General features: G+C 43.9%; 1 protein-coding gene across 7 annotated transcripts in view; it reads left to right on the top strand.

Moving 5' to 3' along the window:
* The window catches only part of LOC106576891 (fibroblast growth factor receptor 2), a 141,220-nt gene that overhangs the window by 96,723 nt on the left and 17,525 nt on the right, over positions 1-26,972 (top strand). For all 7 annotated transcript variants that reach the window (XM_014154426.2, XM_014154425.2, XM_014154424.2 and 4 more), the window contains one exon: positions 17,390-17,460. In XM_014154426.2, the coding sequence (XP_014009901.1) occupies positions 17,390-17,460 (71 nt within the window). The remainder of the gene's footprint in view (positions 1-17,389; positions 17,461-26,972) is intronic.

Raw genomic sequence — 26,972 nt, 5'->3', positions numbered from 1 at the left:
GCATGACCGGTTTGGTGGTGGGTCAGTCATGGTGTGGGGTGGCATTTCTTTGAGGGGCCGCACAGCCCTCCATGTGCTCGCCAGAGGTAGCCTGACTGCCATTAGGTACCGAGATGAGATCCTCAGACCCCTTGTGAGACCATATGCTGGTGCGGTTGGCCCTGGGTTCCTCCTAATGCAAGACAATGCTAGACCTCATGTGGCTGGAGTGTGTCAGCAGTTCCTGCAAGAGGAAGGCATTGATGCTATGGACTGGCCCGCCCGTTCCCCAGACCTGAATCCAATTGAGCACATCTGGGACATCATGTCTCGCTCCATCAACCAACGCCACGTTGCACCACAGACTGTCCAGGAGTTGGCGGATGCTTTAGTCCAGGTCTGGGAGGAGATCCCTCAGGAGACCATCTGTCACCTCATCAGGAGCATGCCTAGACGTTGTAGGGAGGTCATACAGGCACGTGGAGGCCACACACACTACTGAGCCTCATTTTGACTTGTTTTAAGGACATTCCATCAAAGTTGGATCAGCCTGTAGTGTGGTTTTCCACTTTCATTTTGAGTGTGACTCCAAATCCAGACCTCCATGGGTTGATAAATTGGATTTCCATTGATTATTTTTGTGTGATTTTGTTGTCAGCACATTCAACTATGTAAAGAAAAAAGTATTTAATAAGATTATTTCTTTCATTCAGATCTAGGATGTATTGTTTAAGTGTTCCCTTTATTTTTTTGAGCAGTATATATATATATATATATATATATATATATATATATATATATATATATATATATATATATATATATATATATATATATATTTTGCGCCCATCTCAGTAAACAAAACCATTGCGGAGGCCTAGGCTAAAAGCCAATTTATGCTTGATCTGAAAATGTGGTCAGAGACTACATATGGAGGGTGTGACGCAATTGCACGGCCTCCAGAGGCATGCAGAGGCCCAATCGAGCTCTGTACCACATCGCAATGCTGCTCCCAAATGTTTTCTTTTTTATGTAACCTTGATTTAACTAGGCACGTCAATTAAGAACACATTCTTATTTACAATGACGGCACAATGCACTTAGGGTGTGTCTATATATGAAAAAATATAGACACACCGTGGACAGCCCTAGTCATGGACAGCCCTAGTCTTCTTAAACTGGTCCGTATTTGTGTGGTTGGTAATTAGTTGTGTTGTTCAGTAGTTGTCTGTTTTATTATTTATTTAACTAGGCAAGTCAGTTAAGAACAAATTCTTATTTACAATGACGGCATACCAGGGAACAGTGGGTTAACTGCCTTGTTACATTTACATTACATTTAAGTCATTTAGCAGATGCTCTTATCCAGAGCGACTTACAAAATGGTGCATTCACCTTATGATATCTAGTGGAACAACCACTTTACAATAGTGCATCAAATCTTTTAAGGGGGGGGGTTAGAAGGATTACTTTATCCTATCCTAGGTATTCCTTAAAGAGGTGGGGTTTCAGGTGTCTCCGGAAGGTGGTGACTGACTCCGCTGTCCTGGCGTCGTGAGGGAGCTTGTTCCACCATTGGGGTGCCAGAGCAGCGAACAGTTTTGACTGGGCTGAGCGGGAACTGTGCTTCCTCAGAGGTAGGGGGGCCAGCAGGCCAGAGGTGGCAGTTGTTCAGGGGCAAAACGACATATTTTTACCTTGTCAGCTCAGGGATTCGATCCAGCAGCCCAATGCTTTAACCACTAGGCTACCTGCCGCACCTGATTGTGGTCAGTAGTTGTGTGGATGTGGTCAGTAGTTGTGTGGTTCTGTAGTTGTGGTCAGTAGTTGTGTGATGGTGGTCAGAAGTTTTGGTCAGGAGTTGTGTTCAGTAGTTCTGCTCAGGAGTTGTGTTGTGGTCAGTAGTTGTGTGGTTGTGACCAGTAGTTGTGTGGTTGTGGCCAGTAGTTGTAAGTAATTGTGTGGTTGTGGTCAGTAGTTGTGGGTTTGTGGTCAGTAGTTGTTGCTATGCAACAGTTGCCTTGGCTGGCCTGCTCCCTCTATGGCTAAAGCCAGTGTAAAATACATGCTAACATATACAGTACATTTGTGCTTTTAAACTAAATAAATACTGCACTTTAACTAGGGCTGTTGCGGTGACCTTATTACCGCCACACCGGCAGTCATGAGTCATGACCGCAGTCAAATTCCACGTGACTGCACTCTGGACATGGCTAACGACCAGCAGGTCACACAGGGCTCTTGTCTCTCTAACCACTCTGACTTCAATGCAATCGGAAATCACAAAATACTTATCGTGCCTCCCGAGTGGCGCAGCGGTTTAAGGCTTCTTAACACGCTAGAAGCGTCACTACAGACCTGGGTTCGATCTCGGGCTGTATCACAACCGGCCATGATCGGGAGTCCTATAGGTCGGCGCACAATTGGCCCAGCATCATCTGAGTTTGGGGAGGGTTTGGCCGGAGGGGCTTTACTTGGCTCATCGCGCTCTTGCGACTCCTTGTGGCGGGCCGGGCGCCTGCAGTCTGACCCCGATCGTCAGGTGAACGGTTTACTCCGACACATTGGTGTGGCTGGCTTCCGGGTTAAGCAGGCGCGTGTTAAGAAGCACGATTTGGCGGTTCATGTTTCGGAGGACGCATGACTCGACCTTCGCCTCCCGAGCCCGTTGGGGAGTTGCAGTGATCTTGCTTTTTTTTTGACTCGCCTCACGGTGATTTATCAATTTGAAGAAAGAAGTTCAACAACAGGTCGAAACTGAGTGGATAACATGGTCTTTGTGGATGTTGTTTCAAAGCTTAACAATGAAATGGGCAGCGCTTTCTAAGGTGATTCATTCAACACCCATACACATATTATAGCCCAAGCCCAAAAAATACCCTGAATTAAAATGATTGTGCTGTTATACAATACATAGCCTACTGCATGTTACACATAGCAGAAAAAAAACTGATTTAAGGAGTCTTTGGTTCATAATTGGATTTATTAATTCTAGTAATCGCATTTGAGTGTGAACTGTATTATTATGCATACTGGATGGACTGGTTACCTTATGCTATGCCCCAAACTTAATATCCATGAGTCTTGGAGAGAACATATAGGCCTAGGTGATGCTGTTAGTTCATTGAGTGTGCAGGGCAGTTTACAGAGCTAGCCTACATGTTTATTTGACACATTACCTTTAGCTACAGAATATCTCACCAACATTTCCATCTCCTCTCTTTCCTCCATTCCTTTCCTGAGTGCACAGTGATGGGGCTGTCAACAGTAAAATTAAATATGTTTTGTTGTGAAAACATTTTACTTGGATGTTGATCCAAGCTGCATCACATCCGGCCGTGATTGGGAGTCCCATAGGGCGGCGCACAATTGGCCCGGCGTCGTCCGGGTTTGGCCGGGGTAGGCAGTTATTGTAAATCATTTTTTCTTAATTGACTTGCCTAGATAGATAAAGGTTAAAATAAAAAAAATAAAGAATCCCAAACAGATTTCACTTGGTTTCCCAAATTAAGACTGGGTAGCTGCAGGAACAGGGTTGGAGAGCCCATGGCATACAGAGTTTGGGCGTAACGTCACTTGTCGCGCAGCGAGAGGCTGCATGCTCCTCAAACAGTGGTTGATGCATGGAGTGAAATAACCAGAGTAGCCTACCCGAATGATTGAAAAGAGGTCGCTATTCGAGTGCACACGGATGACATAGCTTTTCCCCCTGCCCATTTGATAATGGGCCATTCTAAATTGAAACAGAAGTCTGATGGGGAAAATATGATCACTTGATGAGAGAACAGCGTGTGCAACCTGAGGCAAGGAACAGAGCGCACAACTTTTTGCGACTTTCTCAAATCATCAATAGCCTATGGTCGCATCATGCAGCCCATATGTTTTGATTTATAAAAGACGTTGTTTGTGTCATTCGCAACCGAAGTTGCCAATTATTTTGCATGACAATAATCCAGCTGAAAGAATTGTCATGACCCTAAATCTGACCCACAAAACTTATTTGCTAGATTCATGATAGTGTTAGACAAAGCAAGGCAAGTGAACTTCAAAACCTGATGTCTTTTTATTGAAATTAGCAGCTGTTGTTGGTAAATAATGAATCTGCTAGCTTCTGACATGACTTACTGCATCTAGAAAGAGATCAGTTGGTGTGTTACTAAAACAGCATTATCTATTGATTGGTCGAAGCTATTCCTAAAAAAAATATATATATATTTTGAAAAGCAGAGAAAGATTTTATACACTGTTTTTGTCTGACTTGTTCGGGGAGTGGTCAAAATGGCAGTTGTTTGGAAACAGATGGGGAAAAATGTGTTAATGCAGTTACTGAAACTGCTGTTTCATTAGATACGGAGAAGGAGATGAAGATGTCGTACCCTCTCCAACAAGTTAGACAAAATGTTAGAAGTGTTGAAAATGTCAGTTGTTTATACAGTGGGGGGAAAAAGTATTTGATCCCCTGCTGATTTTGTACATTTGCCCACTTACAAGGAAATGATCAGTCTATCATTTTAATGGTAGGTTTATATGAACAGTGAGAGACTGAATAACAACAAAAAAATCCAGAAAAACGCAGGTAAAAAATGTTATAAATTGATTTGCATTTTAATGAGGGAAATAAGTATTTGACCTCTCTGCAAAACATGACTTAGTACTTGGTGGCAAAACCCTTGTTGGCAATCACAGAGGTCAGACGTTTCTTGTAGTTGGCCACCAAGTCTGCACACATCTCAGGAGGGATTTTGTCCCACTCGTCTTTGCAGATCTTCTCCAAGTCATTAAGGTTTCGAGGCTGACGTTTGGCAACTCGAACCTTCAGCTCCCTCCACAGATTTTCTATGGGATTAAGGTCTGGAGACTGGCTAGGCCACTCCAGGACCTTAATGTGCTTCTTATTGAGCCACTCCTTTGTTGCCTTGGTTGTGTGTTTTGAGTCATTGTCATGCTGGAATACCCATCCACGACCCATTTTCAATGCCCTGGCTGAGGGAAGGAGGTTCTCACCCAAGATTTGACAGTACATGGCCCCGTCAAATGATGGGGTGAAGTTGTCCTGTCCCCTTAGCAGAAAAACACCCCCAAAGCATAATGTTTCCACCTCCATGTTTGATGGTGGAGATGGTGTTCTTGGGGTCATAGGCAGCATTCCGCCTCCTCCAAACACGGTGAGTTGAGTTGATGCCAAAGAGCTCAATTTTGGTCTCATCTGACCACAACACTTTCACCAGTTGTCCTCTGAATCATTCCGATGTTCATTGGCAAACTTCAGACGGGCATGTATATGTATTCTTGAGCAGGGGGACCTTGCGGGCGCTGCAGGATTTCAGTCCTTCATGGTGTAGTGTGTTACCAATTGTTTTCTTGGTGACTATGGTCCCAGCTGCCTTGAGATCATTGACAAGATCCTCCCGTGTAGTTCTGGGCTGATTCCTCACCGTTCTCATGCTCATTGCAACTCCACGAGGTGAGATCTTGCATGGAGCCCCAGGCTGAGGGATATTGACAGTTCTTTTGTGTTTCTTCCATTTGCGAATAATCGCACCAAATGTTGTCACCTTCTCACCAAGCTGCTTGGCGATGGTCTTGTAGCCCATTCCAGCCTTGTGTAGGTCGACAATCTTGTCCCAGACATCCTTGGAGAACTCTTTGGTCTTGGCCATGGTGGAGAGTTTGGAATCTGATTGATTGATTGCTTCTGTGGACAGGTGTCTTTTATACAGGTAACAAGCTGCGGTTAGGAGCACACCCTTTAAGAGCGTGCTCCTAATCTCAGCTCGTTACCTGTATAAAAGACACCTGGGAGCCAGAAATCTTTCTGATTGAGAGGGGGTCAAATACTTATTTCCCTCATTAAAATGCAAATCAATTTATAACATTTTTGACGTGCGTTTTTCTCTATATTTTTGTTGTTATTCTGTCTCTCACTGTTCAAATAAACTTACCATTAAAATTATAGACTGATCATTTCTTTGTCAGTGGGCAAACGTACAAAATCAGCAGGGGATCACATACTTTTTTCCCCCACTGTAAAAAGTTACAGAAAATATTGTCTTTACTAAAACAGCTGTCACTTTATCAGAATAATATATTTGTTAAAAAAAAGGGTTAAATACATAAAATGTTTTTCCTGATCTTTCTTATATCTCAGTGAATCTGTTATTCAATGTGTTTGTTTGGGCTAATAGCAGTAAGGCCAATTGTTTTCTCCATACAATATATATTTTCATACTTCAAGGGGTCTTACAATTCAAAATCAAATAGCTAAACTACCCTGGCTTAGACTTATAAATTAAAATGTATAAATTATATAAAAAAAACGTTATGTAATCACACTGGTCATGGCTAGTCTACATATCTTAAAGTTGCAACCGCATTTCTAGCTTAAACAGTGTAAGAGTCGCGTGCAAATAATAAAAAGTCAGAGGTATGATGAAGATTTAAACTCAGGACTTTTACATCGCAAGTCCCACGAAATAAGAAGTATGATCAAGATTTAGAATGGGACCACTGTTTTGTTCAAAAGCTGAGGAATTGGAGGTGGAGAAATGTAACAACTCAACAACAAAAAATATATATATTATTATAATTTAAATTAAATAAATCGGTGAGCTATGGATACAAAATTTAAATGTTATCCATATTCAGAGGTTAAACGGTATCTGTTTAAAACTACATTGTTTAGAAACAATTGAGTAGAACAAGCATATTTTGGGGGTTCTGATGGGGTATGACAAATTGACTAAGCGCATTTATTATATATAGTGCATTTGGACAGTATTTAGACCTTGACTTTTTCCACATTTTGTTACATTACAGCCTTATTCTAAAATGGATTAAATCGTTTTTTCCCCCTCAATCTACACACAATACCCCATAATGACAAAGCAAAAACAGTTTTAGACATTTATGTAAATGTATGGTGTTAAATATTTTTGTATTAATATGTTCATGTCATTGACACTTACAAATAATTTAAATGTAGTTTCTAGTAGAATGTTACAATGCGAATGTCATGTAAAAAATTTAAAATAACATTTTATACATTGTTTTGGAACTAAACCTCCCTTGCACTGCACTGCTTTGTAACACCTTTTGCTCAGTTGTTTCAGTGGGCTGGCCCTGATCTGCTCTGTAAGCAAATTATTCCCATAGTTCGCTTCTGGAGACAGTTTTGTCAACAAGCTGCGGGCATGGAGGTATGATATTTTCTTTAGAAGAAGCCATGTTGTCTGCATTCTCTCTCCTCTCGCTTGCTTCTCAAAAGTGGCTTGCACTGTGTCAGCTGCAAGTGCAAGAATGGCTAGCTTACTACAGCCCCCTTAAGATTCAGACAAATTAGTAGACATACGGATTGATGGATCGAGTCTATGACGTGAGACAGATTTGACTGAAGTACCGAAAGTAACAAAACTTCTAGTTCCAAACCGTTATTTGTGTTCTAGTATTTAAAAGTACCGAAGTGTCGGTATACCGTGCAACACCAAAGTAAACGTTGTTAAAATGGAACCCAGTTGTTTCATTTCGAGTTAACACTTCCCTCCCTCCCTTCTCAGTCTTGGCAGAGACTGGAGGTTCCCAGACCATCAGTAAATGCAGTGCTTATAGAGTGGCTCTGTGCCTCTCTTGTTCCTTCACTTCCATAGCCACTTGTCCAAACAGCCCGAGAGAGAGAGAGACAGATACTGAAAGAGATGGAGAGCAGAGTGCTTGTCATCTTCATAGTAGACCCCCAGTAGCATTCATCCCATTCCCACTGTAGAGCATAGCACAGCCTGCTGCTTTTTCATTACACATACTATAATGCTAGTTGAAAACAACCACCCACAACAGCATGGGCCATAGACAATGGGTGATGATGTAGTCTAGGAGAAAAGAGACTTATTTCAGAAGGTGTATTAAAAAAGTAGGGGCAGTTTTTATTGTTAATCATCATGACGGTGCCTCTATGAGGACGGATATCAGCAGCATCTATGAGAGCCTCCTAACCCTATCTGGGAAAGCTGATTACCTGGCGGGTCAATCAAGGCAAAATAATATTGTAATAGATGGTATCCAGGAAAGTCAAAGTGAAATATGGGCAGAATCAGACAAAGTTCATAACTTGCGAGGTGAGGAGAAGGATTATTTAAGATACTGTTTGAAGAGGTAGGGTTTCAGATGTTTTCAGAAGATGGGCAGGGACTGTCCTAGCTTCAGGGGAAAGCTGGTTCCACCATTGGGGTGCCAGGACAGTAGAGCTTGGGAGGGCCAAGAGACCTGAGGTGGCAGAACTGAGTGCTTGTGTTGGGGTGTAGGGTTTGAGCATCGCCTGAAGGTAGGGATGGACAGTTCCTTTTGCTGTTCCGTAGGTAAGCGCCATGACCTTGTAGTGGATGCGAGCTTCGACTGGAAGCCAGTGGAGTGTGCGGAGGAGCGGGGTGACATGAGAGGACTTGGGAAGGTTGAAAATAAGTTGCAGGGGTTAGATGGCACAAGCAGGGAGCCCAGCCAACAGCGGGTTGCAGAAGTCCAGACGGGAGAAGACAAGTGCCTGGATTAGGACCTGTTCCGCTTCCTGTGTGAGGTAGGGTCATACTCTACGGATGTTGTAGAGCATGAACCTGCAGGAGCGGGTCACTGCTTTGATGTTTGTAGAGAACGACAGGGTGTTGTCCAGGGTCACGCTAAGGTTCTTTGTACTCTGGGAGGGCGACACTGGAGTTGTCAGCCATGATGGAGATTTGAGCGGACAGGCCTTCACCAGGAGGAAGAGCAGTTCCTTCTTGTCAAGGTTGAGCTTGAGGTGGTGGGTGGGGGGTGATAGCAGAGATAGGAGAGACCATGTGAGGATATGATGGAGCCGAGTGACTTGGTGTATAGACAGAAGAGGAGAGGGCCTAGAACCGAGCCCTGGGGGACACCAGTAGTGAGAGTACGTGGTGCAAACACAGATCCTCTTCACGTCACCTGGTAGGAGCGGCCTGCCAGGTAGGATGCAATCCAAGAGTGTGCATAGACTTCTCCACCACTGAGAGGGTGGAGAATATGATCTGATTGTTAGATCTTGCGGTTAGCTCTAGGAGGATGAGAACAGAAGAGAGAGTCAGCTTTAGCCGTGCGGAGAGCCTCCATGACACAGAGAAGAGCAGTCTCGGTTGAGTGACCAGTCTTGAAGCCTGACTGGTTAGGGTCAAGAAGATCGTTCTGAGAGAGATAACGAGAAAGTTGATCAGAGACAGCATGCTCAAGTGTTTTGGAAAGAAAAGAAAGGGATACAGATTTATAGTTTGATGTCAGATGAGTCGAGTGTTGGTTTCTTGAGAAGGGGAGCAACTCGGGCCACTTTGAAGTCAGAGGGGATGCAGCCGGTGGTCAGGGATGAGTTGATGAGGGAAGGGAGAAATGGGAGAAGGTCTCCAGAGATGGTCTGGAGGAGGGGATGGGGTTGGGTGGCCAGACCTCACTAGTTGCAGGATGTCATCTGGAGAGAGAGGGGAGAAAGAGGTCAAGACGTAGGGTAGTTCTGTGTGTTTGAGACTAGTGGACTCAACAGGCTTAGTGAATCAGTAGCGGATGTCTTCAACCTTTTTGTCGAAGTGGTTGACAAAGTCGTCCGCAGAGGAAGGAGGGGGAGAGTTTCCTAGGGTTAGAGGCAAAGCTTTGAAATTTAGAGTGGTAGAAAGTGGCTTTAGCAGCAGATGGAGTAAGAGAAGGTAGAAAGGAGGGAGTGAAAGGATGATAGGTCCTCCGGATGTTTCATTTTCGCTCAGCTGCTGTTCTTTAAGCTCGGAAAGGGGACAGGGCGAGTCATAAGATGCGGGAAGGGAGGAGAGTAGGGTCGAAGAGGCAGAATCAGGAGACAAGAGGGAGAAGGATTTAGCTGAAGGGAGCGATGATAGGATAGAAGAGGAGAGAGTAGTGGGAGAGAGAGAGCAAAGATTGTGATGGCACATGACCATCTGGGTAGGAGCTGAGTGGTTAGGGTTGGTGGAAAGGGAGACAGAAAAGGAAACTAAGTAGTGATCAGAGACCTGGGGGGGGGGTTGTAGTGAGATTAGTAGGTCGAGCAGCCTCTAGAAAAGTACGGTGTGAGATGAACTTTGTGTTCTTGACTGCAAATTGGCTGTTCCAAATGCTAACAGAGACCCGGGAATTCCACATGTGTTGTAAAAGTATAGGCTGAGATGAACTCTGCATTCTTGACTGCAAATTGGCTGTTCCAAATGCTAACAGAGACCCGGAATTCCACATGGGTTGTGCACGCAGGGTACACTAAATTAGAAGGGTAGCAGCCAGGGGGTGGGGAGTGTCTGTAAAGCCTACTGAGAGAGCTGCAAACAGGTATTGAAAACACACACATAGTTGACAAAGCTACAAAAGAGCAACATTAGAAAATCTAGGTAAGATACTCAAGTGAGGGAGTTGTGTGGCACCTTCCTCGAACAACGCGGTGGAACTGTCTTTGTTTTGGTGACTGTCTTTGTTTTGTGACAAAACTGACACGACCGCCGCTTACAGCTGCGACTGAGAAACCAGGGGAGACTGAAGAGCTAACACTGATTGCCTAGGAGAAGTGAAACCACTCCCCCACCTATACAGCCACTGATTACCAAAGAAAGTCACAGTTCCTGCTCCTTGATCCTGGTTGATGTGTCAACAACTATTTGAAAATGATGATCAGTCAACAGTTCACACACCAAGTAGGCCACTGGGAAGACAGGCAGCACATAAAGTAGATGGCCCTAGCTAGCAAAAAGACAGTACTAGACCACAACAGATAAAGACAAAAAAATATATACATATCACTCCTGAAGATATCAGGAGTCCTCTAGCTATAGAATGAAGCACGATTGTAGTGAAGTTCTTCAGGTTCAAGGACAAGCTTGAGGTTCTTGAAAGAGCGAAAACCCTTAAAGGGTCCGACATCTTCATCAATGAGGATTTCTCTGAGGCAGTCCACCAAAGAAGAGAATAACTCATGCCAGCTATGAATGCTGCGTGAGAATGTGGGGACATACAGTGGGGGGAAAAAGTATTTGATCCCCTGCTGATTTTGTACGTTTGCCCACTTACAAAGAAATGATCAGTCTATAATTTTAATGGTAGGTTTATATGAACAGTGAGAGACAGAATAACAACCAAAAAATCCAGAAAAACGCATGTCAAAAATGTTATAAATTGATTTGTATTTTAATGAGGGAAATAAGTATTTGACCCCTCTGCAAAACATGTCTTAGTACTTGGTGGCAAAACCCTTGTTGGCAATCACAGAGGTCAGACGTTTCTTGTAGTTGGCCACCAAGTTTGCACACATCTCAGGAGGGATTTTGTCCCACTCGTCTTTGCAGATCTTCTCCAAGTCATTAAGGTTTCGAGGCTGACGTTTGGCAACTCGAACCTTCAGCTCCCTCCACAGATTTTCTATGGGATTAAGGTCTGGAGACTGGCTAGGCCACTCCAGGACCTTAACCTGTTTAGGATAGGGGGCAGTATTGACACGGCTGGATAAAAAACGTACCCGATTTAATCTGGTTACCACTCCTACCCAGTAACTAGAATATGCATATACTTATTACATATGGATAGAAAACACCCTAAAGTTTCTAAAACTGTTTGAATGGTGTCTGTGAGTATAACAGAACTCATTTGGCAGGCAAAAACCTGACAAGGTTTCAGGCAGGAAGTGGCCTGTCTGACAAGGTGTCGTTCTTCTTGTCTCTGTTTATTGAAGAGTGAGGATCTTAGCTGTCCCGTGACACTTCCTACGGCTGCCATAGGGTCTCAGAAGGCGGCAAAAAGCTGAATCGTGGCTTTGCAGGCTCTGGCTGAAACAAAGTAGCGCGTTTGGGTAGTGGCTGGTTACAGTACTGTGAGACTCAGGCGCGTGCCCGCGTCGACCGAAAGCTTTGTTTACTTTCCTCAGTTTAGCTAAATGGACATTCCCGGTCGGAATATTATCGCTTTTTACGAGAAAAATTGCATAAAAATTGATTTTAAACAGCGGTTGACATGCCTCGAAAGTACGGTAATGGAATATTTAGATTTTTTTTGTCACGAATTGCGCCATGCGCACGACCCTGATTTACCATTTCAGATAGTGTCTGGGACGCACGAACAAAACGCCGCTATTCGGATATAACGATGGATTATTTTGGACCAAACCAACATTTGTTATTGAAGTAGCAGTCCTGGGAGTGCATTCTGACGAAGACAACAAAAGGTAATCAAACTTTTATAATAGTAAATATGATTATGGTGAGTGCTAAACTTGCCGGGTGTCTAAATAGCTAGCCCGTGATGCCTGGGCTATGTACTTAGAATATTGCAAAATGTGCTTTCACCAAAAAGCTATTTTAAAATCGGACATATCGAGTGCATAGAGGAGGTCTGTATCTATAATTCTTAAAATAATTGTTATGCTTTTTGTGAACGTTTATCGTGAGTAATTTAGTAAAATGTTAGCGAATTCCTCCGGAAGTTTGCGGGGGGTATGCTAGTTCTGAACGTCACATGCTAATGTAAAAAGCTGGTTTTTGATATAAATATGAACTTGATTGAACAAAACATGCATGTATTGTATAACATAATGTCCTAGGGTTGTCATCTGATGAAGATCATCAAAGGTTAGTACTGCATTTAGCTGTCTTCTGGGTTTATGTGACATTATATGCTAGCTTGAAAAATGGGTGTCTGATTATTTCTGGCTTGGTACTCTGCTGACATAATCTAATGTTTTGCTTTCGTTGTAAAGCCTTTTTGAAATCGGACAGTGTGGTTAGATTAACGAGAGTCTTGTCTTTAAATAGCTGTAAAATAGTCATATGTTTGAGAAATTGAAGTAATAGGATTTTTAAGGTTTTGAAAATCGCGCCACAGGCTTCAAGTGGCTGTTACGTAGGTGGGACGAATTCGTCCCGCCTAGCCCATAGAAGTTAATGTGCTTCTTCTTGAGCCACTCCTTTGTTGCCTTGGCCGTGTGTTTTGGGTCATTGTCATGCTGGAATACCCATCCACGACCCATTTTCAATGCCCTGGCTGAGGGAAGGATGTTCTCACCCAAGATTTGACGGTACATGGCCCCGTCCATCGTCCCTTTGATGCAGTAAAGTTGTCCTGTCCCCTTAGCAGAAAAACACCCCCAAAGCATAATGTTTCCACCTCCATGTTTGACGGTGGAGATGGTGTTCTTGGGGTCATAGGCAGCATTCCTCCTCCTCCAAACACGATGAGTTGAGTTGATGCCAAAGAGCTCCATTTTGGTCTCATCTGACCACAACACTTTCACCAGTTGTCCTCTGAATCATTCCGATGTTCATTGGCAAACTTCAGACGGGCATGTATATGTATTCTTGAGCAGGGGGACCTTGCGGGGGCTGCAGGATTTCAGTCCTTCACGGCGTAGTGTGTTACCAATTGTTTTCTTGGTGACTATGGTCCCAGCTGTCTTGAAATCATTGACAAGATCCTCCCGTGTAGTTCTGGGCTGATTCCTCACCATTCTCATGCTCATTGCAACTCCACGAGGTGAGATCTTGCATGGAGCCCCAGGCTGAGGGATATTGACAGTTCTTTTGTGTTTCTTCCATTTGCGAATAATCGCACCAAATGTTGTCACCTTCTCACCAAGCTGCTTGGCGATGGTCTTGTAGCCCATTCCAGCCTAGTGTAGGTCTACAATCTTGTCCCAGACATCCTTGGAGAGCTCTTTGGTCTTGGCCATGGTGGAGAGTTTGGAATCTGATTGATTGATTGCTTCTGTGGGCAGGTGTCTTTTATACAGGTAACAAGCTGCGGTTAGGAGCACACCCTTTAAGAGTGTGCTCCTAATCTCAGCTTGTTACCTGTATAAAAGACACCTGGGAGCCAGAAATCTTTCTGATTGAGAGGGGGTCAAATACGTATTTCCCTCATTAAAATGCAAATCAATTTATAAAATTTTCGGCATGCGTTTTTCTGGATATTTTTTGTTGTTATTCTGTCTCTCACTGTTCAAATAAACCTACCATTAAAATTATAGACTTATCATTTTTTTGTCAGTGGGCAAACGTACAAAATCAGCAGGGGATCAAATACGTTTTTCCCCCACTGTAGCCTACCTGCAGTATGACAAACTGATTGTTCACCCTTCTCCCAAGGGCCTATGAGGAGTGACAGAAATATACCTTTGGGTTAGTAATCCCAGCCCTCCACACACACACACACACACACACACACACACACACACACACACACACACACACACACACACACACTGACTGAGTATCTGCTGGTTCATTCTCGGACAATCAAATACTCTGAACTTACCAAAGAAAGGTCTGTTGATTGCTCATACAGTATGAATAAATGTAGTTTAAGGAATAAGATTAATTAAATGTGCAGTCATACCATTTATGTATTAGCAATATCAGAGACTCATTTGAGGATGCAAAAATGTCAATACATGGATTATACACTGAGTGTACAAAACATTAAGAACACCTCCTCTTTCCATGACAAACTGACCAGGCGAATCCAGGTGAAAGCTATGATCCATTATTGATTTCACTTGTTAAATCCACTTCAATGTAGATGAAGGAGATGAGAGAGGTTAAAGGATTTTTGTTGTTGTTGTCTTGAGACAAGTGAGACATGTATTGAATGGGTGAATGGGCAAGACAAAATATTTAAGTTCCTTTGAACCGGGTATGGTACATTTAGGAGGTGTCAGATGGACCGGTATCAAGAATGGTCCACTTCTCAAAGGACATCCAGCCAACTTGACACAACTTTGGGAAGTATTTACCACAGTTACCATTTCGATAGATGCATGCATCAGTACCTAGGCTGATGATATCAGCAGCAGAAATGTATTTACAAGGATATGTTCACTGGCAGCTGGCTATTGTAGGAAAGTTACTGTAACGATGTGCGCTGAGAGTCAGGAAGCAAGTTCAGGGAGTGAGTGTTTTAATAAAATTAACATAATACAAACCAAGAACCTCGAACAATGCATAGACATGAAACAGAAACAATGACACCTGGAGAAGGAACCAAAGGGAGTGACGTATATAGGGCAGGTAAGTCTGGTGAGTCTGAAGACGCGCAGGTGCGCGTAACGATGGTAACAGGTGTGCGCCATAACGAGCAGCCTGATGACCTAGAGGCCAGAGAGGGAGCACACGTGACTGTACCCCCTCCCCGACGCATGGCTCCAGCTGCAGGACGCCGACAAAAATGATGATCCCAGGGAACAGGAGCGGACCGGTCACCTCTGCAGAGGCGCAGTCAATCCGGCTGAGACGCAGGAGCATGGCGACCTAGAGCGCCGGAGAGAGAGCATAACTGACGGTACCCCCTCCCCAGCGCTGTCGGCTCCAGCCGCAGGACACCAACCCAAGAGACGATCCCGGGGATCAGGAGCAGACCGGTCACCCTCGCTGATGCGGACTGGTCACCCCCGCTGATGCGCAGGTGCACGTAACGATGGTAACAGGTGTGCGCCATAACGTGCTGCCTGGTACCTAGAGGCCGGAGAGGGAGCACACGTGACAGTTACAATCTAATGAAACATTTGTTACATGAACAGGATCCTTTTAGCCCATATGTGTCATCCTATGAAGTGGACGTTATGTTGTGCACTCACTAGTCTTTCCCTCTCATTTTAGTAGATATATTTTGCCGTAATGATCTGGCAACATGCAACATGCAAGGGATGTAGCCTACAGTCAGAGAGGGAAGATGGACAATGTTGATTGGCAGGTGAAATTATGTCCAATGGGGTTGCAAGGTAAAAGTGGGACTGGGATGTGGGATTAGGTTGGCTCCTTTCCTCCTTGCTTGGCAGAGATCTCAGAAAAGGTCAAATTGTGAGCCTGCGACCCAAATTGATCACATAGAATTTAGTATTTTCGCTGTTCTATCTAGCGCTGCAGTGAGTGGAAGGGCTGTGACAGATGATTGGCTAAACGGTATGGATGACAGGAAGTTAGTGGGTGCAGTGTTGTTAGACTTTAGTGCTGCTTTTGATGTAATTGATCATGAGCTGTTGCTAGGTAAACGCAAATGTTATGCTGATCTATTCTGGATGGTAAGCTATCTATCCAGGAGAAGGCAAAAAGTATTATTTAATGGTAGCTTTTCGAACAGTAAATATTTACACTGTGGTGTTCCTCAAGTTAGCTGCCTAGACCCACTTCTTTACTAATGATTTACTGTACCCTCAGTAATGAATAAAGCAAGAGTGGTTATGTATCCTGATGACTCTACAATGTATAGCACTGCATCAGCATATAATGAGTTAACAAATGTACTGAACTAAGAACAGTGTCTGAGTGGGTTAACGTTAACAAATTGGTGTTGACTATTTCTAAAACAAAATGTATTGTATTTGGTCCAAGATAAATGCTTGCTGGTGACCCTCAATTAAACTTGTCGATGGATCTGTGGAACAAGGTAATAAGACCAAACTACTTGGTCTCACATTGGACGCAGCTCTATCCTGGTCTGAACATATTGATAACCTTGTAATCGAAATAGGTAGGGGCATTGCCAGAACAAGAAAATGTTCAAAGTATGTAACATCCAGCACTCTTAATCAGGGAATTCAAGCTTTGGTTCTATCACACCTAGAGTACTGTCCAGTCATATGGTCATCTGCTGCAAAAACAAAACTAGCTCAAAACAGTGCTGCCTGATTAGCTCTACATTGCTCTAACCATATGAATGTCTACCGAATGCATCTTAATCTCTCATGGCTTCCTGTTTTTTTTTTGGGGGGGGGTAGTAATTTTCAAGAAACCAAAGTACTTAAATAAAGGTGAAATAAAATAAATAAAATAAACATTTTTGTCTAACTAATGTATACAAGTAACGTACATAACCACCACCAAGCCAGACAGGCAAGTTAATCTTATACCCCCCAGACCAAGGACACATCTCAAATCTAGAGTAATATTCAGAGCCATCACTGAATGGAATTCTTTACGAAGTCACATTTCTCAGGCAAAAAGTAAATCCAACTTCAAGAAAACAATAAAAGAACATCTAATGCGATCGACCATATGACTGGACTGATACTAATCCCACTGAATGTTAAATGTATTACCTGTAAGGTATTTTAATGGTCTTTAATGTCTACTTGTTAAGTGTTTGTAATGTCTTAAGGTAAAAGGTAATTGTTTCTAATGTCTTTATAGTTCTGTGTTAAACCCCAGGAAGATAAGCTGACGTTATAGCGTCAGCTAATAGGGATCCTAATAAAAAATTCCAATTCAAATTCCCAGATCTAATGAGATTCCTGGGAATACCAGGAACCTGGAAGAACTGCATGATTGGCGAATAAATATTGGTCATAAAATACCCCAGAGGATGTCTGTTTGCGCATACATATCTAACTGTAACTTTTTCAACCCTGTGACCAATTGACCTCTGACCTGTGTGGGTTTGTCCTCAGGGTCGTCTCCCGGTGAAGTGGATGGCTCCTGAGGCGCTCTTCGACCGTGTGTACACTCACCAGAGTGATGTGTAAGTACTGTAACTTATTTTTACTCTCTCTCACACCCATACAATCAACTGGGCACAGACGTCAATTCAACGTCTATTCCACATTGGGTTAACGTAATTTTATTAAAAGCAGGAACACAGCCTAGACTGTGCTTATTAGGCACCAAATACAAGAAAAACGATTAAAACAGGGAGGGACTAGCTAGACCTGTACAATAAAAAACGTTTATATTCGTTCTCAGTTGCAAAACACTTTAAAACATTTGTCATTGTGTGCCCTAATTAACACAACCCTGGCCTATACACTCACTGGCTGTAGCTCTGTGATGCAAATTGTTTTGCAGCAAGACCGAGGGGGTAAGAGGGTGGGATGGTGGTGGGGGATCGGGTACAGGAGGTCAGTGAGGTGTTTTGATTGTGGTGGAGTTGGTAGGTGCGGGGTGGTATTTTTTGGGGGGGTGGGTTGTGTACCGGCCGGTCTGTGGCAAAAGTGAAAGTTTCACGCTAGACTTGCAGCCAATGCTGTGTTACTAATCTGCCTGTCTTCAAAGCCTCTGGAAGGGGCCAGAGCCCACCTCCCCCTGCCCTGCTCGGAAGTCTCCCGTAGACCTCCTTCAAGTCTTTCACACATAACTGAATGCAACAATACCACCTCGCCCCCAACCTTCAAATTAGGCCTCCTCTCTCACCTTCCACCCATTCTGCACACACTCATCTCTCAGTCTTGAGTCTTCATTCTTTGAACATGTGGCTCATCTTTTTCGGGGGCCTTTTCCGTTAACAAAATAATCCCTATTTTCCCCCTCTCCGTTTTTATTTTCATTAATCTCGAAAGTGAATGGCAGCAGACCCGTCTTTCCTCCTTTCCTCATCTCTTTCAAGGATTACTTGCTCTAAAAAAGGAAACAGAAGAACAAAAGAGTAGCCGAGTCCCCCATCTGAATCACACTTTAGGCAAAAACTGACCCATAACATGACATCAGATTAAATTAGTATATGATGTCTCATTTGGATTACGTAATATCCCCATGGTCTGATGTATGTGTATTGATCTCTAAAATGTTAGAGTGAAGTGCCCAACCAGCTAATAGTGAGCACTGATTTGAGCCACAGAAGTATGCTATTCTGCATTAGCTTAATTTATTTAGGCTAGTTAGCAGACCAGCCTCACCCCCCATTCCCCTGTTGTATACTACCTTAGTGTGTGTGTGACAGAGAGAGAGACAGAGAGAGAGCTTGTGTGTATATCTACATGGGCCAATGGAATGAGAGGTGAGCGATGGATACAAAGTGCCATTGAATGGAGCATAGGAGTATGTAAACAAACGGAAAGATATGGTGTGAGATAGGAGAGAACAAATTCAGGGCCAGTTATGTTAACAGATGGATGGAGAGATATCCACAGGACTAAATAAAAGAAAAGTGTGTCTGTGTCATGTCGTGTCCTCTTAACGTAGGCTTGTAGCTCTGTGTATGTATGTGTGTGTGTGTGTGCGCCGCATTTCCCTGTGTGTGCTATAATACACTCTTTGTTGATCCAAACACACACACTGCCATGATGATTCATAGATTTTTTGGTTGAGATATGCCATTCAATGGAAGTGTTGTCTGTTTTCAGTGTATCTTTCCCCTAGGGTTTTTTCCGCTGTTAAATTAATTTAGGGGAAACATTGATCTTGTGTATCACTGTATGTAAATACAGCATGCTATTGATGAATGTCAATATCAGGGTATTATTGATGCTTTAAATGAGTGTTGTAATAATGACCGGACACTGTACAGTACAGTGACAATGTACAGTAGAAGTGAGCTAGCTATTAACACAGTCATCCATTACATAAATAGTAATCTATACTGTTAGCCTTGTTATCTCTGAGTGGGTGGTCCAGCTCACTGTTTGTTTTGGTGTGTCACTCTGACTAGTGACTGGACAATGGGGGCCAGTGTGACATTGTGACTGTCCAGTATTGGGACAAAGGGCATCTTTGATGCCAGCGTGGCACTACCCACCAGCTGTAGGAGCGGGTCGGTGCCGCGGGGTGGTGCGGGCTACCGGAGGGAGGTCAGAAAGAGGGCATTGATAGTTACACCCTGCTACAGCTCATCCAAGCTCATCACCAAAACCTCTCTCTGCAACTGGATCCTGGACTTCCTGATGTGCTGCCCCAGTTGGTGAGGGTAGGTAACAACACCTCTGCCATGGTGACCATCAACACGGGAGCCCCTCAGGGGTGTGTGCTTAAGGTGTCCGCATGCTTCCCAGCCGAATCAGTTCAGAAGAGTTTGTGCATATATTATGACAACATTTTGTGACATTTTTGTTTGTCTTGGACTTCAGTGAGAATTTTTTTCGGCTGTTTGGTTACACACATTTTTTACTGGTGGCAAGCCAAAGCTCCTTAGTATGCAAGCATGCTGACACCTTTAGTCCTCCCCTGTACTGCCTATTCAACCATGACTGCGAGGCCATGCACGACTCCAAAACCATCATCAAGTTTGCTGACAACACGAAAGTGGTGGGCCTGATCACCGACAGCGATGAGACCGCATACAGGGAAGAGATCAGAGACTTGGCAGTGTGGTGCCAGGACAACAGTCTCTCCCTCAACGTCAGTAAGACCAAGGAGCTAATCGTGAACTACTATAAAAAGAGGGGAAAGCACGTCCCCATCCACATCGACAGGGCTGTAGGGGAGCGGGTCAAGAGCTTCAAGTTCCTTGGCATCTACATCACATGCTCCACACACACATGTGTAACCGATGTGAAATGGCTAGATAGTTAGTGGTGGGTAACGATGCTACGAGGGTAACGATGCTACGAGAGAGGCTGTTGTCGATCTGTGCAAAGGGTCCCTGGTTCGAGCCCAGGTAGGGGCGAGGATAGGGATGGAAGCAAAACTATTACATTGGTGCCGTGACCCGGATCACTGGTTGCTGCGGAAAAGGAGGAGGTCAAAAGGGGGGTGAGTGTAACCAATGTGAAATGGCTAGCTAGTTAGCGGTGGTGTGCGCTAATAGTGTTTCAATCGGTGACGTCACTCGCTCTGAGACCTTGAAGTAGTTGTTCCCCTTGCTTTGCAATGGCTGCGGCTTTTGTGGAGCGATGAGTAACGATGCTTCGAGGGTGGCTGTTGTTGATGTGTGTAGAGGGTCCCTGGTTCGAGCCCAGGTAGGGGCGAGAAGAGGGACGGAAGATAAACTGTTACATCCGCACAGTCGTGAAGAGGGCACGACAGCGCCTCTTTACATCACTAAGGACTTAACATGGTCTACACACACACGCAGTGTCATGAAGAGGGCACGACAGCGCGTCTTACCCCTCAAGAGGCTGAAAACATTTTGTATGGGCCCTCCGATTCTCAAAATTTCTACAGCTGCACCATTGAGAGCATCTTGACTGGCTGCATCTGGACCGCAAAGCTCTACAGAGGGTAGTGCGGACGTCACAGTACATCACTGTGGCCGAGCGCCCTGCCATCCAGGACCTCTATATCGGGCGGTGTCAGAGGAGGCCCAAAAAATTGCACCAGCCAACCAAGCCATAGATTGTTCACTCTGCTACCGTCCAGCAAGCGGTACCGGAGCATCAGTTCTCGGACCAACAGGCTCCGAGACAGCTTCTACCCCCAAGCCATAACACTGCTAAATAGTTAATTAAATGGTTACCCGGACTATCTGCATTAGCCATATCTTGCACTGACTCTCTGCACACTCACAAGACTATATACTGTGCATTCGGAAAGTATTCAGACCCTTTTACTTTTTCCATATTTTTTTTACGTTCTAAAATTCTAAAACGTATTAAATTAATTATTTTTCCTCATCAATCTGCACACAATACCCCATAATGGCAAAACAAAAACAGGTTTTTAGAAATGTTTGCAAATGTATTCAAAATTTAAAACAGAAAAACCTTATTTACATGAGTATTCAAACCCTTTGCTATGAGACTCGAACTTGAGCTCAGGTGCATCCTGTTTCCATTGGTCATTCTTGAGATGTTGCTACAGCTTGATTGGAGTCCACCTTTGGTAAATTCAATTGATTGGACAAGATTTGGAAAGGCACACACCTGTCTATATAAGGTCCCACAGATGACAGTGCATGTTAGAGCATGAGGTCAAAGGAATTGTCAGTAGAGCTCGGAGACAGGATTGTGTCAAGGCACAGATCTGGTGAAAGGTACCAAAACATTTCTGCAGCATTGAAGGTCCCCAAGAACACAGGGGCCCTGGTCAGGGAGGTGACCAAGAACGCTATGGTCACCCTGACTGAGCTCCAGAGTTTCTCTGTCGAGATGGGAGAATCTTCCAGAAGGACAACCATCTCTGCAGCACTCCACCAATCAGGCCTTTATGGTTGAATGGCCAGACGGAAGCCACTCCTCAGTAAAAGGCACATGACAGATAGCTTGGCTGCGTCATCACACAGTGAAATCATCACAGTGCGCAGCTGAACACTGTATGCTGTAAACACTCAATTTGTTATTTTTGACGAAAACATAACCAATATTTGTTAAATATAAATACTGAACTTGTTTTTGCATGGATTCCGCGATGCTGTTTGCTTTTAACAGCTAGGACTGCTATTTCTTGTCCCGGAATCCCACTTAATAGCCTGCTTGACAGAGCTGCTAGCCATCAAGCTAACAAAGTTAGTCCCAGATGAGTTTTGCAATGGAGCCCTCTTTGTCTGGAGAAATAAATGAACGGTTCCAGCGCTGTAGGAGCTGTTTCTACCCTGCTTTGTTTCGGAACAAATCGGATCACTCCGAGTTCCAATGCGGCAATTGTTTGCTTGCCGAGGATTATAGGCTTGAGGTGGCTTCCTTGATTACTCAGGTCGCCAGCCTACGTAAGAAACTGGGGAAAGCACAGAGTGGAATGTTAACCTTTTCTACGCCGGTGGCTGGACGGCGTTCGCGCTTGTTGGATGCATCTCCGCCTTGTCGTTTGTCGTTATCCGACTGGCCGGTGTTGCCCGGAGCTCCCCATCTGATAGCGGAGTCAAAGGAGCACAGCAAGAGGAGCATGGCAATCAACGATGGTCGCATGTCACGAGCCGTGAAAGCTGAAGACAGTAGCCTACCGCAAAGCAGTCTACACTCCCAACGAGAGGCCTGGAGTGGATACAAACAACGAATAGTTTTGCCGTCTTGGAGCCTGATTTTCCTGCACCTTCATTACTGGGGGTTTCCAGCGCTGGGGATATCCGAATCCTGTGAAGCGTGGGAGTGGGCGGATTTCCTCATCCTTCTCACCAGCTGTGATTTTGGGCAGCTCCATGATAAGAAATGTGACCGTTCCTGGTGCAAAAACAATGTCCTATCTCGGAGCTCGAGTAAATTACATTACTAAGCTGCTCCTGAATGTACTACATCAGGACATGGAAATCGATTCTATTGTAGTCCATGTGGGTTTACATTATAAAGAGCTGATTGACTCTACTAGACACTAATAAAATACCCATCATATCTGGCCCTGTGCCCTCTCTGCTTCGTGGCATTGAACGCTTTATCAATTTTCTTTCTCTTCACAACTGTCTACGGGATTGCAGCTCAATTGGTGTAACTTTTGTTGACAATTTCGATACCTTTTTGAAACAAACACATTTTATAAGGAGGATAGGATCCACCCAAATAATTTGTGTTCCTGGATCCTTTCACAGCATTGTAAGGCTGCGTTGAGACAATGATTTATCAATGATAAGTTACCAGCTCAGTTAAGAACCACATTCCTGTAAACCTTAGAGAGGATCTCATGTTAAATACTGTTGAAGTAATATAGCTACATGTTCATCTGCCTCACATTCTTGTGGGAAGCTGCTATAGACCACCAAGTGCTAACAGTCAGTATCTGGATAATGTGTGAAATGCTTGAAAATGTATGTGATATCAACAGAGTGGTACATTTTCTGGGTGATTTAAATATTGACTGGCTTTCATCAAGCTGCCTACTCAAGAAAAATCTTCAAACTGTAACCGGTGCCTGCAACCTGGTTCATGTTACCAGTTAGGGTAGTTACAAACAGCACAGGAATGAAATCATCAACATGTATTGATCACATCTTTACTAATGTTGCAAAAATTAGCTTGAAAGCAATATCCAGATCCATAGGATGAAGTGATCACAATATAATAGCCATATCTAGGACATCCAAAGTTCCAAAGGCTGGTCCTAATATAGTGTATAAGAGGTCATACAAGAAGGTTGGTAGTGATTCCTATGTTGTTGATGTAAAGAATATTTGGTCCGTGGTGTGTAATGAGGAGCAAACAGATGCTGCACTTGACACATTTATGAAATTGTTTGTTCCAGTTACTAATAAACATGCACCCATTAAGAAAATGACTGTGAAAACTGTTAAATCCCTGTGGATTAATGAGGAATTGAACAATTGTATGGTTGAGAGGGATGAGGCAAAAGGAATGGCAAATAAGCCAAGCTGCACAACCGATTGGCAAATGTATTGCAAATTGAGAAACCATGTGACTAAACTGAATAAAAAGAAGAATAAACAACACTATGAAACAAAGATAAATGGCATAAAGAATGATAGTAAAAAGCTTGGGCGCACCTTAAATTACATTTTGGGAAAAAAAGGCAATCTCAGCTCCATCATTCATTGAATCAGATGGTTCATTTATCACAAAACCCACTGATATTGCCAACTACTTTAATAATTTTTTCATTGGCAAGATTATCAATCATAGGCATGATGTGCCAGCAACAAATGCTGACACTACACATCCAATTATATCTGACCAAATTATGAAAGACAAGCATTGTAATTTTGAATTCTGTAAAGTGAGTGTGGAATGACAAGCCACCGTGGTCTGACAACTTGGATGGAAAATTACTGAGGATGATAGCGGACAATGTTGCCACTCCTATTTGCAATTTCTTTCAATTTAAGCCTACTAGAAAGTGTGTGCCTACAGGCCTTTAGGGAAGCAAAAGTAATTATGCTACCTAACAATAGCAAAGCCCCCTTTACTGGCTGAAATAGCTGACCAATCAGCCTGTTACCAACCCTTAGTAAACTTTTGGAAAAAATGGTGTTTGACAAGATACAATGCTATTTTACAGTTAACAAATTGACAACAGACTTTCAGCACGCTTATAGGGAAGGACATTCAACAAGCATAGAACTTACACAAATGACTGATGATTGGCTAAAAGAAATTGATGATAAAAAGATTGGGGGCTGTTTTGTTAGACTTCAGTGTGGCTTTTGCCATTATCGATCATAGTCTGCTGCTGGAAAAACGTACACTACCGTTCAAAAGTTTGGGGTCACTTAGAAATGTTTTTGTTTTTTAAAGAAAAGCACATTTTTTGTCCATTAAAATAATATCAAATTGATCAGAAATACAGTGTAGACATTGTTAATGTTGTAAATGACTATTGTAGCTGGAAACGGCCAATTTTTTTATGGAATATCTACAGGCGTACAGAGGCCCATTATTAGCAACCATGTGTTCCAATTGCACATTGTGTTAGCTAATCCAAATTTATAATTTTAAAAGGCTAATTGATCATTAGAAAACCCTTTTGCAATTATGTTAGCACAGCTGAAAACTGTTGTTCTGATTTAAAGAGGCAATAAAACTGGCCTTCTTTAGACTAGTTGAGTATCTGGAGCATCAGCATTTGTAGGTTCCATTACAGGCTCAAAATGGCCAGAAACAAAGACCTTCCTTCTGAAACTCATCAGTCTATTCCTGTTCTGAGAAATGAAGGCTATTCCATGCGAGAAATTATCAAGAAACGGAAGATCTCGTACAACGCTGTGTACTACTCCCTTCACAGAACAGCGCAAACTGGCTCTAACCAGAACAGAAAGAGTGGGAGGCCCCGGTCCACAACTGAGCAAGAGGACACATACATTAGAGTGTCTAGTTTGAGAAACAGACGTCTCACAAGTCCTCAACTGGCAGCTTCATTAAATATGCGGTTCCGAATTCCTTGCCATATGGCATAACATACAAACTTTCAATGTACATTTGTTTGTAACTTATAGTATCTGAGTCTGAGAGTAAATACACTGCTCAAAAAAATAAAGGGAACACTTAAACAACACAATGTAACTCCAAGTCAATCACACTTCTGTAAAATCAAACTGTCCACTTAGGAAGCAACACTGATTGACAATAAATTTCACATGCTGTTGTGCAAATGGAATAGACAACAGGTGGAAATTATAGGCAATTAGCAAGACACCTCCAATAAAGGAGTGGTTCTGCAGGTGGTGACCACAGACCACTTCTCAGTTCCTATGCTTCCTGGCTGATGTTTTGGTCACTTTTGAATGCTGGCGGTGCTTTCACTCTAGTGGTAGCATGAGACGGAGTCTACAACCCACACAAGTGGCTCAGGTAGTGCAACTCATCCAGGATGGCACATCAATGCGAGCTGTGGCAAGAAGGTTTGCTGTGTCTGTCAGTGTAGTGTCCAGAGCATGGAGGCGCTACCAGGAGACAGGCCAGTACATCAGGAGACATGGAGGAGGCCGTAGGAGGGCAACAACCCAGCAGCAGGACCGCTACCTCCGCCTTTGTGCAAGGAGGAGCACTGCCAGAGCCCTGCAAAATGACCTCCAGCAGGCCACAAATGTGCATGTGTCTGCTCAAACGGTCAGAAACAGACTCCATGATGGTGGTATGAGGGCCCGACGTCCACAGGTGGGGGTTGTGCTTACAGCCCAACACCGTGCAGGACGTTTGGCATTTGCCAGAGAACACCAAGATTGGCAAATTCGCCACTGGCGCCCTGTGCTCTTCACAGATGAAAGCAGGTTCACACTGAGCACATGTGACAGACGTGACAGAATCTGGAGACGCCGTGGAGAACGTTCTGCTGCCTGCAACATCCTCCAGCATGACCGGTTTGGCGGTGGGTCAGTCATGGTGTGGGGTGGCATTTCTTTGGGGGGCCGCACAGCCCTCCATGTGCTCGCCAGAGGTAGCCTGACTGCCATTAGGTACCGAGATGAGATCCTCAGACCCCTTGTGAAACCATATGCTGGTGCGGTTGGCCCTGGGTTCCTCCTAATGCAAGACAATGCTAGACCTCGTGGCTGGAGTGTGTCAGCAGTTCCTGCAAGAGGAAGGCATTGATGCTATGGACTGGCCCGCCCGTTCCCCAGACCTGAATCCAATTGAGCACACCTGGGACATCATGTCTCGCTCCATCCACCAACGCCACGTTGCACCACAGACTGTCAAGGAGTTGGCGGATGCTTTAGTCCAGGTCTGGGAGGAGATCCCTCAGGAGACCATCCGCCACCTCATCAGGAGCATGCCCAGGTGTTGTAGGGAAGTCATACAGGCACGTGGAGGCCACACACACTACTGAGCCTCATTTTGACTTGTTTTAAGGACATTACATCAAAGTTGGATCAGCCTGTAGTGTGGGTTTCCACTTTAATTTTGAGTGTGACTCCAAATCCAGGCCTCCATGGGTTGATAAATTGGATTTCCATTGATTATTTTTGTGTGATTTTGTTGTCAGCATATTCAACTATGTAAAGAA

This window comes from Salmo salar, chromosome ssa18 (assembly GCF_905237065.1).
Source record: "Salmo salar chromosome ssa18, Ssal_v3.1, whole genome shotgun sequence".
NCBI classification, from domain to species: Eukaryota; Metazoa; Chordata; class Actinopteri; order Salmoniformes; family Salmonidae; genus Salmo; species Salmo salar.
The sequence above is the reverse complement of the archived record's forward strand: the minus strand, read 5'-3'. Positions and strand labels throughout refer to the sequence as shown.